The following is a 16,984-nucleotide window of genomic DNA, read 5'->3' on the forward strand; positions in this document are numbered from 1 at the left end:
CTGAGACACCACTGAACTTGTAAAATAATACTTTATTTTTTTCTTTTTTTGGAAAATGTACAGGGATCAACCGGCATTTAAGGTCTATACATTATACAGTGAGCCAGGCTACGGGCTTGAATGCAACAGCCATATTCTGCAGTAAGGGTTTCACACACAGCTGAGATGACAATACAAGAAAGAAGGGAACCTTGCTCTGCTTTTTTTTTCCCCTCTTTTTTGCTTTTTTTGAAGTGAACAGGATCTTACTTATGACCAAAGTAGTACTGAGAAAAAAAAAAAAAAGTCTGAGTGACAGATTTTTTTCAAAGTGGTACAAACATACAGGAACAGCCTAGTTGAATGTGGTATAAAATACTTCAGTCCCATTTTTCTACTCCCGCACTGCTGAAGTTAGCGATCAAACGCTCTGTCAAAACTTCGTTTCTGGCCTCTGCTTCTGAACCTGTTTCTACCCGAACTACCGCGCCTGCCGTTCCTGGAGCTCGAGAAGCTCCTGCCACTTCCTCCTCCTCGCTGCGATTCTAACAGCTCAGGCAACTCGGTTGCCACACACAGACGCCACTGTTTTGAATCTTCCCATCTTCCCTGTTAAAAGAAAGTCACACATATCACGTTAAATTCTAGGAATACAAATACAGTGTATCTCATAATTATTAAATTGGCTCGGCTGAACAATTGAGGAAAAATTGTGAGCAAATACAAGGTATTTAAGTTTTTAACTAAACCGGTCAACACAAGTTTCAAGATTTTAAGAATAAAAGCTGCAGGTGTCCAAGGGCACGTGCCGTTGTGCAAAACACAAGCCTGTGACACTGGGGAAGACCGAGCACCCTGCGTAACAGAAGCTCTCACACCAAGAGCACCAGGCCCCTGTGAGGGCAGCAGTCATCCAACCCAAATGCAAACCCAAACTGATACTGTAAAACTGAACTGAAGCTCACCTTACGGATTTACAGAGCAGCTTCATCAATAAACTCTTTCCACACTTTTCCATTGACAGGAGTGCAGCTAGAGTTCCTACTGATCCTCCAACAGCCCACCTCACCCACCCCTCGATTAACCTCCAATCCAAAACAAAAAATTGTTTCGGGAGTGAACAAATGCTGGGACATGAGGGTACGGAGATGCGCTAAGGGAATAATACCTGAAGGAAAAATTGGAAGTCTAAGGAATTTTGGCATACAAATACTAATTCTGCCAAAGCAAAAATCTGATTTGGAATTCACTTTTCTGTGAAGGGAATTCCGGGTGAAGAAAATGGCAACATGGAGAAAAGGCCTCTTAAGTGTAATGAAACACATGTCTACAAAAATCAATCCCACAGCAGTAACAGGGATGGGGAGTTCACACCACCACTATTCTCAGTAGAAAGTCTCAAGCGACGCATTTTTGGAGACTGGGGGAATACTTTAAGAAATGATCAGTGTATGCTTGTTCTGATCTTCTGTTCATTTGGCATCCCGTTCGGCCACTATAAAAATCAGGATACAGGCTAGATAAAATCTTCATCCTGACCCAGTCAAGCCAGTTTCATCTAGTCCGCTGTAACCAGAAACTTACGTACGTACCTCTATTTCCTTTTGGTCTGCTGCAGGAATATCAAAGCACACACCCTAAAACAAGAGAATAGTTTTAATTGATTCAAATCTCCCCCTTTTCTGATTGATTACAACTAGGAAAGGAAAACACAACAGAAGCTAGAAACCTATGCACTAAAAGTTCTACACTTCAAACTGATGAGTGATTAGCGGTAAGTCAAAGACATAACATACTTTGAAATCTTTGTACAGAGTTTCATTAGTGTCTCACAAAACATTGATACTTGCACTTCCTTACTGTTTTCTCAAATACATATGTATTTTTTTCCTTACTCTGCATATACAGCACTTCCAATTTGTATTTCCTTGCTCTTTAACAAGCTTACAGTTCTTTCCATCTTGAACTGTGGTCCACTGGCTTGTGCATTACTGATTGTGTAAATTCTTTCAAATCAGAAGTTTAGATACAGAGAGTTGCAACTCTGTGGTATAGAAAACTGTCTGGAGTGTTCCCCACATCAAATATAGAAAAATGCTTTGAACAGAGACAGAAGCAAGGGCAGTAAGAGAAGTCTTATCAATGAAGCCAATATCAAATAGCAGGTGAGAAGGACACATTTTAAAAAGAAACTTTAGAGACACGGAAATAGTAAAATGGTTCACTGGCATAAAGAATGTCCTTTAAGTCAAATTTAAAATCAGAAATGTCTTGACAAGAAACCTGGTAGACTACATATGAAATTCATAAAGTGAGATGTGTAAGTCAACTTTTACAAAAGCGGAATGCAAAAGAGTATACTCAAGGCACCTAAGTCAAGATTTTAAGAAACATCTTAAAACTGCTGTTTAAAACATTGCCAATCATACAACTTTGTTCTAAGGCGAGAAAGAAGCCTTAGAATATATGTATTCATAACGTACGTGCACACCTGCTGCCTGAAAGGAAATGAAAGCTTTGTTTTATAATCTGCTTGTTCCTTTTAAATTATTTTAAATACAGTAAATAATATTGCAACATTGTGAGAAAGTAAACTGCAAGACTTCATAGGAAAGGAAGGTGACTTTATTAAAAAAACAAAGAACAAAAACCCCCACAAAAACACTAATTTCACTCACAATCTCATATCCAAGTATCAAGATGCATCCAAGCAGTCTGTCTAGTGTTCAGGCACCAAGATGCATGCACCCATTTGGTCAGACCAGAATTCCTTGCCATGCTGTTTTGGAAGTATCTTTTGTATCTTTTAGGAGCTGACAGTGATTATGAACTTGTTTATCTCCACTCTATCCCATCTCTGCAAGTCATTAGGACCATCTTTCTCCTTCCTTAGCTGGATGTCTTAAGGCTCCAATGTTTATCTTCCCACATCATTCCTTAATGGCTAGAGTCTGCAGTCCTTTGTTTTAGCTGAGGTGTAGGCTGCCCCTTGTTTCAAGCTCTCTTATTTTTCCAGATTTGCATGCATATGTGGTATTGCATGTAGATGTGCTGCACTTTTGATGATTTGCTAATCTAGGCGCCATCAACACTCACCCTTCTTTCATCTCCCTCCTTTTGGTACTTCCAAAACCCTTACATTCAACCTCCATTCATACCGGTCTTAACGCTTCTATTACAAATCTCTACACGAAAGTTCATTCAACATCTGTCTCTGAAGTGTTCTCACAACATGTCTTCAAACAGTTTTGAGGTCTTTTTAGTTTGTCTATTGCCCTCTCCCCACCCCAACATAAACCGTAGCGGGGGGGAAATAAAGAGGGAAATACAAACTGACTAGTTATCATTTACCAAGTGTTTATGTAGAGCTCTGTAACAGCAACTTTAATATAGATATGAACGAAAATGTAGGGGTGCATGAAAGCACCAGAAAAATAATAGGACAAGAAGAGATAAAAGAATGGCACGTGTTGACAGCACCTAAATGAGTAAGTCATGAAGATCACAGTATCTCTCTGTGCAGCTTCTCAACACACCCAGATCAAGGAAACAAAAACTACACCCAGAAAAGCAGAAAGAGCGAACAAATCAGCAATATTGTCTAATAACTCACAAAAGTAGAACATAATGAAAAGGCAAAAGATCACTGTCAACTCCTTAAGGGTACAAAAGGCACAGTACGTGTTTGCTAAAGAATCTAGGAGACATGATGAGGACTCAACAGGCAGTATCCCTTTGTCCTCTGTCACCACAAATAACCCCAGACAGACTGTTTGATCATGCATGTTCTCATCCTTGTGAAAATGTATGTGAAGTCCAAGAGAAAAGAGTGAATTAGTTTTGTTAAAATAACTGTCTCACATTGAGTTTTGCTACAGTGGCTGTAACAATGTCATCTACACAGACCAAAAGCAATTTTCTGATCTTTCAGTTTTAGGTGGCAGAAATGATGGACATGCTTTATCAGAACCGACAGTGTCTTAACAAATCCTGTTCTACATCTAACCATAAAGGTACAGCGTAAACAGTTCACACCTTTTACCCATACAGTTAGCCCTATAGAGACTTTCACAGTTACAGTGCACTGTACTACCTCCTTAACATGTCAGTAGAGCAGAGCCCTACATCCCTGAGATGACCACTAATAAGACAGATTAGGCCCATCCTTCTGCGAGAAAATCATGTTCTTGTCAATAGGGCCTTGAATGAGAAAAAACAGACCACAAATATCTCTCCTGATATTTGCTGAGAAAAGGCTACAACAAGAGCGTACAGCAGCAAAGATACAAAAAAGCTTACCATTCTTCCCTTGATGAAACACATTCTGTTCACCTTCCTATCAATATCATCACCCAACTGCTCTCGCAAACTTCGCCAAGCGTAGCTCATATTGTTTATTTCTTCAGAGCAGCGTAGTATCATTGTAACAAATCCCTAAAGAGTAAGAATTTTTTTTTACATTTCATTCAGTCAGAGCTTCAATGCATCCAGACATGAGAAACCTGCTTATTCAAGGGTTATAAACCAAGTCTTTAAAATGGCTACTGTTATAGCAGTGATAAATACACTTGTTCTTCCATATTTCTGCTTTTAACTAAAACAGGAGTTCTTTGTAGCTTAACTGCAGTTCCCATAAACAAAACCATAAGATAAATAATTATATATTTAAACAAAGTAGAGTTTTTGGTTTTGTTTTCAAATTCCAGACAAACATTAAGCTAAACACACTTACAGCATCTGAGTTGAGCAGGGAGCGCTGTTCAATGGAAGTAGCACCTGAAATATGGGCTAGCGCTGCAGCCAGAGCATTAACTGGCCCCTTCTCTTGTATTAGCCACCGAGCAGATTCTTTGAAATACTCAATAGCAGTTTGAGGAACAGAATCCAGACACCTAAGTATTTAAAGCAAAAAGACTGCTAGGTAAGGAGAAAAAATTATGCAGTGGTATTTAGTAGACTCTGGAACAGAAGAAAAAACAGCAATCTAAGACTTTAATAGAGATCAGTTATCGACTGATATCACCACTCCTACAGAGAGATGGCAATAAGCAATTCAAACAGCCATTTTGAATTAGAAAGATAGGAAGATATGATAGGGCTCAAGTCACTCAACATACCTGATGGCATCTTTGCTGGAAGCTTTTATTATATCTGTAGCAGTAGGAACACCAACACGCTTAAATGTAATGCCCTGAAATTTATAGTGAAATGCAGATGAAAGTTACAGACCATAAATAACTGAGTTCTGAAAGAAATATTGTTGGTTTCCAATGAAAAAAGCATTTAAACCTTAAATTTGGCTTGTGCTTTTCACCTTTTAACTCCCTACCTTTGCTAGTAAAAATTACAAGGTTAAGCTCAAAGGAACATCAGTAACATTTAAAAGCATTTAGTATACATAGGTCAGTTTAAATGATCCATTAGCCTTAAACTCAAATGAATAGGAATCATGTTGACTTTTCCAGAAAAAAAGGCCTATATACTCTACACAAAATTATAAATCCAAGTAAATCAGATTAAAGTACACGTCACACAACCTTTCTAAATCCAAGTCTCCTGAATTTTACATTCCAAAGACCAAACCATCTCATCCCAACTGAATGCTTAACCACTGAGAAAGCTATCATATGAGACAGCACAAAGAGTATAAATCAGAGTAAGTTCTCAATAAAGCTACAAATATGCAGATCACTGATCACAGGATAAGCCAGGGTGATCAGTAAACTGAAATCCAGCTAGCTTCTTTTTCATTTCCACAGGTACAATCTTGCTGGCATCTGCTGAGAAAGTGTGGGTATGAGAATCAGTAGTGTGCTGCCTGCTCCACACTAATTACTACGTACCCAAACTCTCCAAGATAAACTGAACCTCAAGTGGATGCTATATAAGGTATATTCCACAATGAAACTGTTGAACAAAATAAGACATGAAGATTTTATACGCTACCCTATCTCATTACATTTGAGTGCCCATGACTAGAAGAAAACTGTACTTTACCGCTTTTTGCTCCACGTATCTTAATTGATTTTCTTCCTTTCGCTGATAAAAACAGATACAGATCCCAGTTCGGCCAGCTCGACCTGTGCGTCCAGAACGATGGATGTAGGACTCCACATCCTTCAAAATAAATAACCTTATGCTTTATCCAATTATATCGGTTCATTCAAAGTTAGGTTCATAACTTAATAGAAGCTGTTCTAGTTAAGCCCAAACAATGCTCAATAATTGCATCTGAGAAGTCAGAAACAGTGGCTTTTTTGATTTAAAGTCAGAAGAGTAAGCTTTTCCATAACCCTCTAAAAAGCATGGTTTGAAAGCCAGAATCACGAGCATGGGTCAACTAAGCCTTGTTCTGGCATCACCACAGGGAACCTGAGAAAACTTTTGCACATGTATACCTCTATACAAGGCCACTCATGGCTCCTGCATGTCAACGCGAGCAACGTGGTTTCTGAGACATTATTAGTGAATTCACTGAAACTTCAGCCAATGTTCTCACTGTTGAGGTCTCCTCCTCACACACGCCCCTACTTAGTGAGTCATTCTTGCAAGACGTATCTAGCCTCTCTCTCCCCCCCCACTTCCAGACTTGCAATCACCATATATGGCCTTGAAGGGAGATGCTTTAGACAGCCTTGAAGGCCAACCAAAATCTTTTGATATTATCTGTGAAAAGTATTATCTGAAGATGTTTTAAAAAGACCATCTTCAAATGGACTATAGACCGATGCACTCTTAAGGTATCAGCTAAGAAGCTACATCTGTATATTGGCATATTTCTTACTATTAAATGCAATGCTGATAAACTCTATGTGGTGAAGACCATCACTTGGTAACATTTGCTACTTGAAAACAAGACTATAATTTATACTACAAAACACCCAACATATCTATCTCCTACCTTTGGTGGCGAACCTTGCACAACCAGGTCAACTTCAGGGATATCCAAACCACGGGCAGCTACGTTCGTTGCAACCAGAACTTTAAACGCACCATTTCTAAAACCTTTCAGTGTTATCTCCCTTTGCTTTTGAGGAATGTCACCATGCAATGACTGGCAATCCTGAAAAACAGTATTATTACAGGACTGTACCAAATCCAAAGTAATACTCCATTTTGCGGTCACTTCTGGCTACGATATCATGGTATACAACAGCTATCGTATGGCAAGATACAAAAGAACCGAATTATCAGAATTTATATTTCAGGTGTCTTGCAGTATTCACTCAGTGCTTCTTATTCATATACCTCAAAGACCTTTAACAATGTAAGGAAAGCAGAATAGCAGCGCATGTCTTATCACAGGCCACAGTAATTAGAGACAGATATAACATCCGTGCCTCAGCTTTCAGTCCATGCCCTCTGCAAGGCTGAGGTTGTTTCCAAATGGCATCCCTGACAGAATGTCCTCAGGCCTTCACAATATTCAATTTTACACCTTTTCCAAAATAGTGTTACCTCTTACTCCCCTTTCATATAATCGATTTCCCCTCTACCAATTAAAGGGCAAAAACAGAATGGGTCTTAAAAAAAATTAGTTTCAAAGATTTTTTTTCTAAATCCAAATATTCTGCAAGTCCTTCCATATCACGGCAATCACACAGACAAAGACCAAAACATACAAATTAAAATCACTTTCTCTCCACTTCATATTTGACAATATTTTACCTATGGTTTGTTTCCATGCTTTTCACATGTAAACAGAGTGATTTAAAAAATACTAACATGATGTTAGGATCACTACAGAGTTCAAAAAACTCATTTTCAGGCAGTTTTAGATTAATGTCACATGAGAGAGGGAATAGGCATATATTCTGTTAGCAAGCATTAAAATGCTAAATCAGAAACGTCTAAGTAATCTCCTTTTCTTACCTGCCAAGATCAGAGTTCTGCATTGCCTATGCAAGATTTGATATCACTAACGCCACCAGTAACGCAGGATAAGGCTCCACGCTCAGGTTTAGCTGTTAGTGAGGTCATCTAGGAGTGCGGGAGAAACACTCCTGAACACAGTTGTGGCAGATGAAAAAGCTTCTCCTTCCCCTAGAAACACAATGCTACACTTCTTTCTAGACGTAAGGTAACCCATCTCTTCCGTGAAAACACATACAAAAGAAGAAGTTGCTGTGACACCACCACCGTAAAAGAGGACGCAGCATCAGTGTCGCAACACATCTTAGACATTGCCACACCACTACATCAACTAGTTATCTTCTGCCAGGGTTAAAAACGCTGTAGCAAAAATCTCAGGCACAAACTAAAGGCCATTCGCAAGAGTTGAGAGACCAAATTATTTCTATGTATACACCTTTAAACTTTTCCTAAAAACTAATAAGCATCTTAATGAAACACAGATATAGCCCAAAACCATTAATGTCAGCCTTGCAACTCTGTAACTGCTATTCTACTACCAAGAGCTGTTATCCTAGTAGCTCTCAAATCTTGTTACCATATTTTAACCCAAAAGAGAGTGCTTTCTGAACGATAAATTAATTTGCAACTGTTTCATTTAATGTCAATGAGACCTTCTCCTCTTAAAAAAAGGGGGGAGGGGCAGGGGGGGAGGGAGAGAAAAAAGAAAAGAAAGAAATCCTGTATAGCCCAGTATCTATTAGTGCAGCCCAGTCTTGAAGACTATAATGCTATAAACTTTCAAACAGTTTAGGGTTTTTTTGGCATTTAAAAGTTTTGAAACCGTCAGACTACCTGCAAAAACATACCTTACCCACTTTGAAAGTCACTCTTTCAAACTTCGCACAGGTCTGATATCAACATAGGGTTGATATATCTGTAACAGGTTTTGCTACCAATACAGAAGATAAAATACCTGTTTGATTGAAGCATTCAAAGCCAGCTCATTTGCCTCCTTTTTGGTCTCACAAAAGACAATGGTCCGCCCGTGGCTGCCACTGTAGACTTGAATAACATCCCCAATAACTGCAGCTCTCTGAGACCAGTGACACTCTATAGCCAAATGCTGTGGAAAAGAATTCCAGTTTAGCTTACATAAAAAGACAAGATTCTCCTTCAATACATTTGAAACTGTAAAATCCACAAATATTAAGGAGTTTTAGAGTTTCTTGAGGGACAAAACATGCTAACTCGCATTCCTGCAACTTGCAGAATCCATAATGCCCTTATGTCCACCATGATTAGCCTAACACTAAGCAAAGTAACTACAGTAAGAGGGAAGAAAAGGTGACAGCATATGGGTTACCTTTGTAAAGCAAGGAAAAAAACAGGAGATGACCTACTGTTTCTCTGGAGGACAGTCAAGAGTGCAGAATTTACCATATTTCTATTAACTACAGCTTTATGTCAGGTAAACTGATATATATGAGCACAGTGCCTTATAAGTTCTTTGCAAACTCAAGATTAACAGTCTTTCAATCCCACTGATACAATTGTGACATGTACAAACGGTCAGTCAAAGTAACTGTTAAACAACATTTAAATAGAAACAAATACCTTACTTTATCAGGTAAAGAAAATTAATTCAGGCTTCTAACATACATGTATTGTATTCCTTGCTATGGTATTTACTGCATAGCAAGCAAAGGCCTAGTGAGAGGAAAAATGAAAAGTTTGAAAAAGCCTCCTGTATGCAGAATACCAGAATTCAATGGTGATGTCAGTGGTAATTTAAGAGAGCCAGGTTAATGTTAATGTGTGCCTTTTGCTTGCAACTCTGAGATATATTCAGATCTTGCTTTTCTCTGAAAGCAGAAACAACTAATAACTGAAGCACAGTGGGCTGAAAGTATATAGGGTTACTGGATGCTGTAAAAGAAGAAACAGATCCTAAACTTAACAACAGACTGAATAGCTGTAATGTGTCCCATGCCTAAAAAATAATTGTCAAAGCAACTTTTTTGATAATATAGCTTGGGATGGGATGACCATTTCAGGCAGAAAGGAAAAGGGAAGACAACTGAAAATATTCCACATTAGATAGGTTACTCACTTCTACTGTTGTAGCAGCCTTTTGAGTTCTTCTCCCAATAAGGTCAATCTGCTCGTATTTAGACTTCATGTATTTCTTAGCTACATCATACACCCAATGTGGGCAAGTTGCAGAAAACAGTAGCGTCTGGGGATTGTCTTCAGAATCTTAAAACACAGAACAATGTTTCAATACCTTGGTTTCTTGCATGTTATAGAGGTATACTAGTTTGTCACAAAAAAGTTAAAAATATGAATCAAATCTCAGTATCTAAAATATACAGTGAAATTCTACTTTTCAAATTTAATGTATTACCTATGTGGAGAAGAAAAAAAACCTCCCTAGAAAGTCAAACTGTTTTCAAGTTTAGAAAAAAAGCTATGAGCAAAAATCCAGTCTGCTTTCAAGTAATGTAAAGGGCAAAAAGCTTCTAATTCCTTTCTATTGGAAGAGATCCAAGAACAACTTATAGACAGGTGTCAAAGTTGTTTAAAAATCCTTAGTTACTGCATTTTAAGCTTTGCAAAGGTTCTATGAATGATTTCCAGTTCTGCAACATTTCCTCACATACTACCTTCACAGCACATTTCCTAGAATATATATACTACTCAGTCTTTTCAAAATAAAGCCAGCTTGCAAGCTACAGAAAACATACCTGGGTTTCAGTAGACTAATGATTACTAATATTCCTTACTATTTGTTTAAATATTGAGATTACCCTTCTTGTACGCAACTCGTAATATGTCCTCCACTTGCTCAGCAAATCCCATGTCCAACATCTGGTCGACTTCATCAAGGACAACATGTTTCACCTTGCTAAGGTCCAGCTTGCCATTCTGAAGATGGTCTTTGATTCGACCAGGTGTGCCAACCAAAATATCAATGCCACTTCTAATGAGATCAACTGATAAAAAGCAGGAAAGAAAAAAGACAAGTTAGTAGAGAACTAGTGAGAATTCTGTACATTAGAAAGACTTGTTAACTGAGTAATAATGAGACAACAGCTTCTTAAAACATTTATCATAACAATCTTCCCCACAAACGGACGTTAGAGCAAATGATGAAGAGGAGGAAATAAAGGGAAAAAATGCTGAAAATAGGTAGAAGCAATACTGCTCTTCCTGAAGGGTGTTGGAGGGAGGAACCACTCTTCCCCCATCTATCGCCCCTTGATTTAAATGAAGCATCAAACTAGGAATTTGTTTTAACATATTTTGGAAAAAGTTAGTTCTTCTCAAATTGTCTGACTTCTTTAATAAGAAACTTTTTTTAAAAAAATATTTCTTCATTTGATTGTCTCAATTACTGAATCACCTCTTTCCTAAGTTCTGCATGAAAAAAAAAGTCATCCCAACTGACTTATGACACATCATCTATTGTAACAAAAGACCTTATTCTCATTCCTACACTAATTAGCTCTTTGTATGACTATCAAGACAGTTAACTACACAGTCAGAATACAGAACTTCTCCAACTTACACATCTTCTAAACATACAACCCCATTATCAGGCAAAAAAAAAAAAAATCATACCCACCCACAGCTATAAGACTTAATGTTTTTTAAAACAAAATATAAACGTTTACAAGAACCCAGATTGAATACTCTGTACACACACGGCACAATCTTTCACTTTGATTTAAAGTACATTAGTAGACAAAGAATACTAAGAATACAGTTGACAACTATACTTATTTCCCACCATAAAAAGATACATACTAAGGCACTGAATTCTCCATGAATGCTCTCCAGTTCTTGAATGCAAGTGTGTGTTTGGAAAGAGCCAACTGCATTTCTTAAATACGTCAGGCAATCCATATTTCAATTATTGTTCAAAAGTGTCACTTACTTTGTCCATTATATGGAGTTCCTCCATAAAAGCAAGCTACTGTGAGTTTTCTTGTGATGTCCTTGAAGTCTTTGGCAACCTGGTTTGCCAGCTCTCTCGTTGGAGCGAGAACTAATACCTAGATAAAAGGAAAACAATACAGAGAGATTCTCTCAACATGACTTCTGCCAAGAAGCCACTAGACTTCAGTTTAGGTCTAAACATTACACCATTCAAAAACAATTCAGGTTGAAATAAAGTTATCTAAGCAAAGATCAGGAAAAAGACATTGCTTAAGGTTCTTGGAACATCACTAATTTCCCTCAGCACACATTCATTTAGGACAAGCTAATTTTTTTTTTTTAACGTGATATAGAGGAGGTACTTAAATCTTACCTAGCTTTGGCTCTAGAATATATCAGCTATAAGAATTTTCTTCTAGGTGTGCATATGCTTTAGTTTAATAGTCACTGCAGAGCTGGTAGCAGTGGCTCGACAAAAGGAACCTTAAAATACTTGTCCTGTAATTTCGTTCAACATCGATACACATCAAAGAAAGTGAGAAGCGGTGTACTATGGTAGAGTAAAGCCTGAAAACTTTTCTATTTTAAGACTTGACTTATTTGAAGAAAGCTTTCCTTTCTCTGCAAAAGACTATGCCAAATCTTCAACCAGCATTCTCAGTCAGACAGCCACCACCTATCTAGATTGGCAGATGTAAAGATTCTGCATCTGGATAAAACATCTGGTTCTAGTTCTGCAATACAAGTTTCAGGTAATCTGTGAGATGGGTGACAAGATGAATTAAACAGACAAAATGCGTTTTCCTCCCCTTAATGAGGATATAATCTGCTTTGCCCTGTCTAGTTTTGGAGGTCACTGTAAGAATCTTGTGAAAGGAGATACACAGCACATCTGTATTCCCTCACAGAACGCAGGCAGCTAGTAATGAGTCTGCATCCCCCGGAGAAAAAGCTTCAACACCCGGTGGTGGTCCGAATGAAAAATAAGCCTATTCTGGAAATCTTCCACTACTTATATAGTCTTTTATCAGTCAAAAAGGTCTCTAATCTGTTGCTAACCTGGAGAAAAAAAAAGGGGCATCCAGAGATGTGCTAAACCGGTAACATTAAATCCCACAGCCTCTTGGATCTTTGCTTTATACCAGTGACTACTGGACTCCAGCAGATGAGGCCAAAAATAACGAGTGACAGGTCGAATCCCTGCAATGTCGGTCTTCTTGTACAAGCAGCAAGAGGGAACTGACAAGTGAATAGAGCTTTGTCGCTCTGATCTTGATCAGAGGGCATGAGGCAGCACAGGATGCAGGCACAGCCCCAATGAGTACGGCTATCAAAGAGTCTTTAACATGGGTTAGCTTAGCCCTGCACAGACTTGAAGAACTTTTCCAGTATTTTAAAAATCTGAATCACTCGGACACAAGACAAAGTAAAAACACCCGTTACAACTAAGTGTAGTTAGTGTAGTTACCTTTGGTGAACGGCCTCTTCTTCTTTCCTGTGTGTCTGCCTGAAGCTTTTCAATTAAGGGAATAGCAAAAGAAAATGTTTTCCCAGTTCCAGTTCGTGCTTGAGCAATTACATCTTTGCCAGAATACACTGGGTGAAAGGTCTTTACTTGCACGGGAAACAGGTATGTTACTCCTCGAGCTGTGGCAATTTAAACAGACTTCTTTAATATAATCATGTTACAGTTGTTCTCGCATAGTCTTCAGAGGAAGTCATCTCGAGCACAATATTAACCAACTCCAGAGTAAGTCAGGACTATATCATCACCTTCACTGCTATATTTCATCACAGAGCTCAACTTCAGGAATGCCTTGGGACTCTCTAACCCATTCTCCAGCTTCATATCACTAGAGATACTGCTAGCTTGGACAGATGGTGTTACTATCCATCACTAAAGGAGTCTTAAAACACTGTGGCTTTCTTTATGTGATAATCCCCATCTATCTAAGCAGATCTCTTACGTGCATGCCAAAACCATTTCTACTCTTATCTCGATTTCATACTAAATCGGCCATACTAATGTCAGAGATACTAAGTATACTTGTTATTCTTTTACTCACACAGAAATAACATTTGTCTTCTGTGTAACATCTGTCTTGCATACACATAAGCAGAGCACATCTCAAATACTGACTGAACATGCTGAGCATAAAAAAAACATGACAGAAATCATTTATTTTCTGTGATCACATGATGCCAAGAAATTTACCTTGAAGAAGCTGCACAGTCCCTTTGGAAATACAAAAGTTGGAGAAAGCACCTTCTTTCTGTTCTTCAGTCAACTCCTGTTTGGTAAATAGCAATTCAGATAGCATTCCATGTAAGTATCATACGATCATTCAGAAAATTCAAGATAACCACCTAGGTGCTAATGTCATACCCAAAGGTCAAATTTTCAGTGACAATACCATAAATGCCGCTGCAGACCCTCCTTTGCTTTACTTTATATCATATTTCAAAGTTGCTCAAAAGTGATCTGTAATAAGACTCTGTTTCATATCTAATGGCATAACTAAGTGCCAAATACCTCAATAAATTTTAAGATAATATTTTTAAACAACTCCCGATGGCCTGGAGTACTTTGTTGTAACAGGCAAGAACCAAGCTTAGTATTTAGTCTATATCCTACTCCCAAATACAGTACAGTGATTTACAGATACAGAAATCAATCCTCAAAAGAGTAACATTAAAAAGCAGATCACTATCAACTGTTCCTACTTACTAGCATATCACTTTAATAGTACGGTGATTTAAGCAGTGAAGGAGAGGAAAGAATGCTAAACCATGGAAATTCTAGAGGCTCTGTTTAGCATCAATTGGAACGAGAAACAAACAAGCAACAGAAATTACAGGTATGAAGGCTTTTCAGAGCAAATCCTAGGTACAAGAGATTATGCTTTCCTTCTAAAAAAAATTTGGTTCATCGAGCAATTTTAAAGAACCTAAATCAAGCAAAAATACTCAGACAAAATAAAAATTAAAACCATTCTTACAGAAGGGTTTAAAAAGACTTACAAGCTTGGCATGACAATACATTTTATTGTATTACGGAGTATCTTATCACATTAACTACTATTTAATAGGATCAGACATACAGACAGGTAAATACGTAATGTTTTCTTTTTCCACTAGCTAGAAACAGCTAATTATTATTTCATCAGAAAAGAACTCACGCTAACAAAAACACACCAATTAAAATATATTTCTGGCAATTACAACCACATCTGATGGTGCTGAATCATATTAAAGCACCATCTCACTGCAATTTGTCCAACTGCCAACGGTTATCACAGTGTTAGACTGCCGAAGTCAAGAAGCCACGCCACGCTGATAACTTCAGCACTCTCTCAGTTTTGAAGTTTTACAAATAACGGACATAAAAGACAGCTCAATTAGTTTTAGGCTTTGAAGAGCAGCAGCAGTCTCCCCACTGGTTAGAATAAGACAAAACCGAAAAATAATTTGATATAAATTTAATCTTGTTGCAACACAGGAGTTGAAAGCTAAAGAAACCACTATAGCTGAACCACTTATTAGTTTTACCTGCTCTTGCTCACTGTCGCAGTCACCACTTGATGTTTCACTGGAATTACTGTGCCGCTTTTTGTGGCTGGATTTCATGTTCAGGGAAGATAACCTCGTGTGCTCCGGGCTTTCTCCCCTACTATCACCATTCTCTTTATCTCCACTCCTTGCTCTCTTGAGTTTTGGAGAATCAAGGTCATCCTCCGACTGCTCACTTTCATCTGTTGGAGACCTCCTCCTCCTGGATCTGTCGTGGTGTTTAGATTTCTTCTCTTTTTTCTCCTTCTGGTGGGCCACGGAGCGACACAGCCGCGGAGGAAAACACACGTGCATTAAGCAAGCAGAAGGCGGCGCGGAAGAGAGTTAAAAATGGAGATTCACCCCCTAGTTACCCGCAGGGGAGGGCGCACGGCAACGGCTGCCCCCCGCCGCGGCGCAGCGGGCATTTCCCCGGCCCGGCCTTCGTTTTCGGGGCTCGCCCCCCCCCCCCTTCCCCCTGCCGGCAGCACCGCCCCGGCCGCTGCGAGGAGGCCGCCCGGCCCCAGCCCGCGCCTCCCCCGCCGGCGGGCCCGCCCCGGCCGCGCACCCGCCGGCCTCGGGGGAAGCGCACATGGCGCCCGGCAGCCGCGAGCGACTCAACGGCCGGCGGCCGCACCGCGCCGGGCCGCGAGAGGCCGCGGAGCCCTCAGCGGTACCTTGCGCCGCCGCCGGCTGCTCTCCAGGGCCGACTCGCTCTCCATAGGGCTCTCGGACTCGGACTCGGCCCCGCTGCTGGCGCAAAACCGGGTGGCCTCAGGCATCTCCGCGCGCCGGCCGGCCGCTCCGCACCGCGCCGTACCGCGCCGCCGCCCTGTGTGACAGGAACGGGCCCCACCCCGGAACCCGCCCCGGCAACGCCGCGCGCGCCCCGCCCCGCGCCAGCCAATAGGGCCGCGGCACGGCGAGGCCCGGCATGCCCCGGGGCTCCCCCGCGGGACTACAAGGCCCGGCGTGCCCCGCGCGCAGCCGGCCCTCGTGGCAGGCCGCACGCCTTCGCCGAGAGGCGGCCGCCATGACGGATAGGGGCCGCGGCGCCGCACCGGCACCGGCACCGGCAGCGGCGACCCGCGCTGCTTCCCCGCCTCGCGCCGGCACTCAGCGTTGTTCCATGCCCCGAGTACCTGGCTAAGCCCCTGGGCGGGGTTTTTCAGCAAGCGAAAAAGCCGCTCGGGGGTGCTGCGTGAGCGGGGGGCCGAGGAGCCCCGCAGAAGCCTGAGGACAAAGATGGCGGCGGGGGCACGGCTGAGGGCAGCCGCGGCCTCAGCCAGGGCTTCTCCTTTCTCCTCGCAGCCAGAGACACACCCCCAGCAGAAACTCACCGTAGTATTGACATTTGTAACTGCACATTTAGCCTTCTGCCTCCATCGCTACTGGACACAAGTTTTAACACTCATTTTAAGTCGAAGAGCCTGAGGTCTCTATATGACCATGTTTATAAAGGACCCCAACCCTTTGGTCATGAAAGCAGCACAGGCCACTTCTAGTCACAGGAAGGAAACAGAATTAGAAAGCCTAAAGCTGTCTTCTGAAGTAAAAGCTGGAAAGCAGTTGTCACAGTTGTCGCGTCCTTAGCAGAAGGCAAGCCCAGGTTAGCAGCAGTGCAGGGGTGCACCTGCACGTACCGGGCTGCAAAGATTGCTTT

At 40.7% G+C, this 16,984-nt stretch overlaps 1 protein-coding gene across 1 annotated transcript; it reads right to left on the reverse strand.

Moving 5' to 3' along the window:
• Nucleotides 1-12: 12 nt before the first annotated feature.
• On the reverse strand, nucleotides 13-16,210 carry LOC112986871 (nucleolar RNA helicase 2-like). Its single transcript, XM_026106388.2, has 15 exons — nucleotides 15,999-16,210; nucleotides 15,322-15,588; nucleotides 13,988-14,063; nucleotides 13,241-13,419; nucleotides 11,771-11,888; nucleotides 10,641-10,826; nucleotides 9,944-10,089; nucleotides 8,807-8,956; nucleotides 6,881-7,042; nucleotides 5,977-6,096; nucleotides 5,097-5,170; nucleotides 4,712-4,871; nucleotides 4,279-4,413; nucleotides 1,572-1,616; nucleotides 13-588 (listed from the first exon to the last, which is right to left on the reverse strand). The coding sequence occupies exons 1-15, from the start codon at nucleotides 16,101-16,103 to the stop codon at nucleotides 394-396; spliced, it is 2,118 nt and encodes a 705-aa protein (XP_025962173.1). The 5' UTR covers nucleotides 16,104-16,210; the 3' UTR covers nucleotides 13-393.
• Nucleotides 16,211-16,984: the final 774 nt, after the last annotated feature.

This window comes from Dromaius novaehollandiae, chromosome 6, assembly GCF_036370855.1.
Source record: "Dromaius novaehollandiae isolate bDroNov1 chromosome 6, bDroNov1.hap1, whole genome shotgun sequence".
Classification (NCBI taxonomy): Eukaryota; Metazoa; Chordata; class Aves; order Casuariiformes; family Dromaiidae; genus Dromaius; species Dromaius novaehollandiae.

Bases quoted from the DNA above. Each gene is read 5' to 3' on its own strand.
- LOC112986871 (XM_026106388.2), bottom strand. From the start codon at position 16,103: ATGCCTGAGGCCACCCGGTTTTGCGCCAGCAGCGGGGCCGAGTCCGAG. The intron at 5,171-5,976 runs GTAAAGTACAGT...TATAAATTTCAG, and splicing joins GATACGTGGAGCAAAAAGCG to GGCATTACATTTAAGCGTGT. The intron at 589-1,571 runs GTACGTACGTAA...TTCTTTTAACAG, and splicing joins CAGACCAAAAGGAAATAGAG to GGAAGATGGGAAGATTCAAA.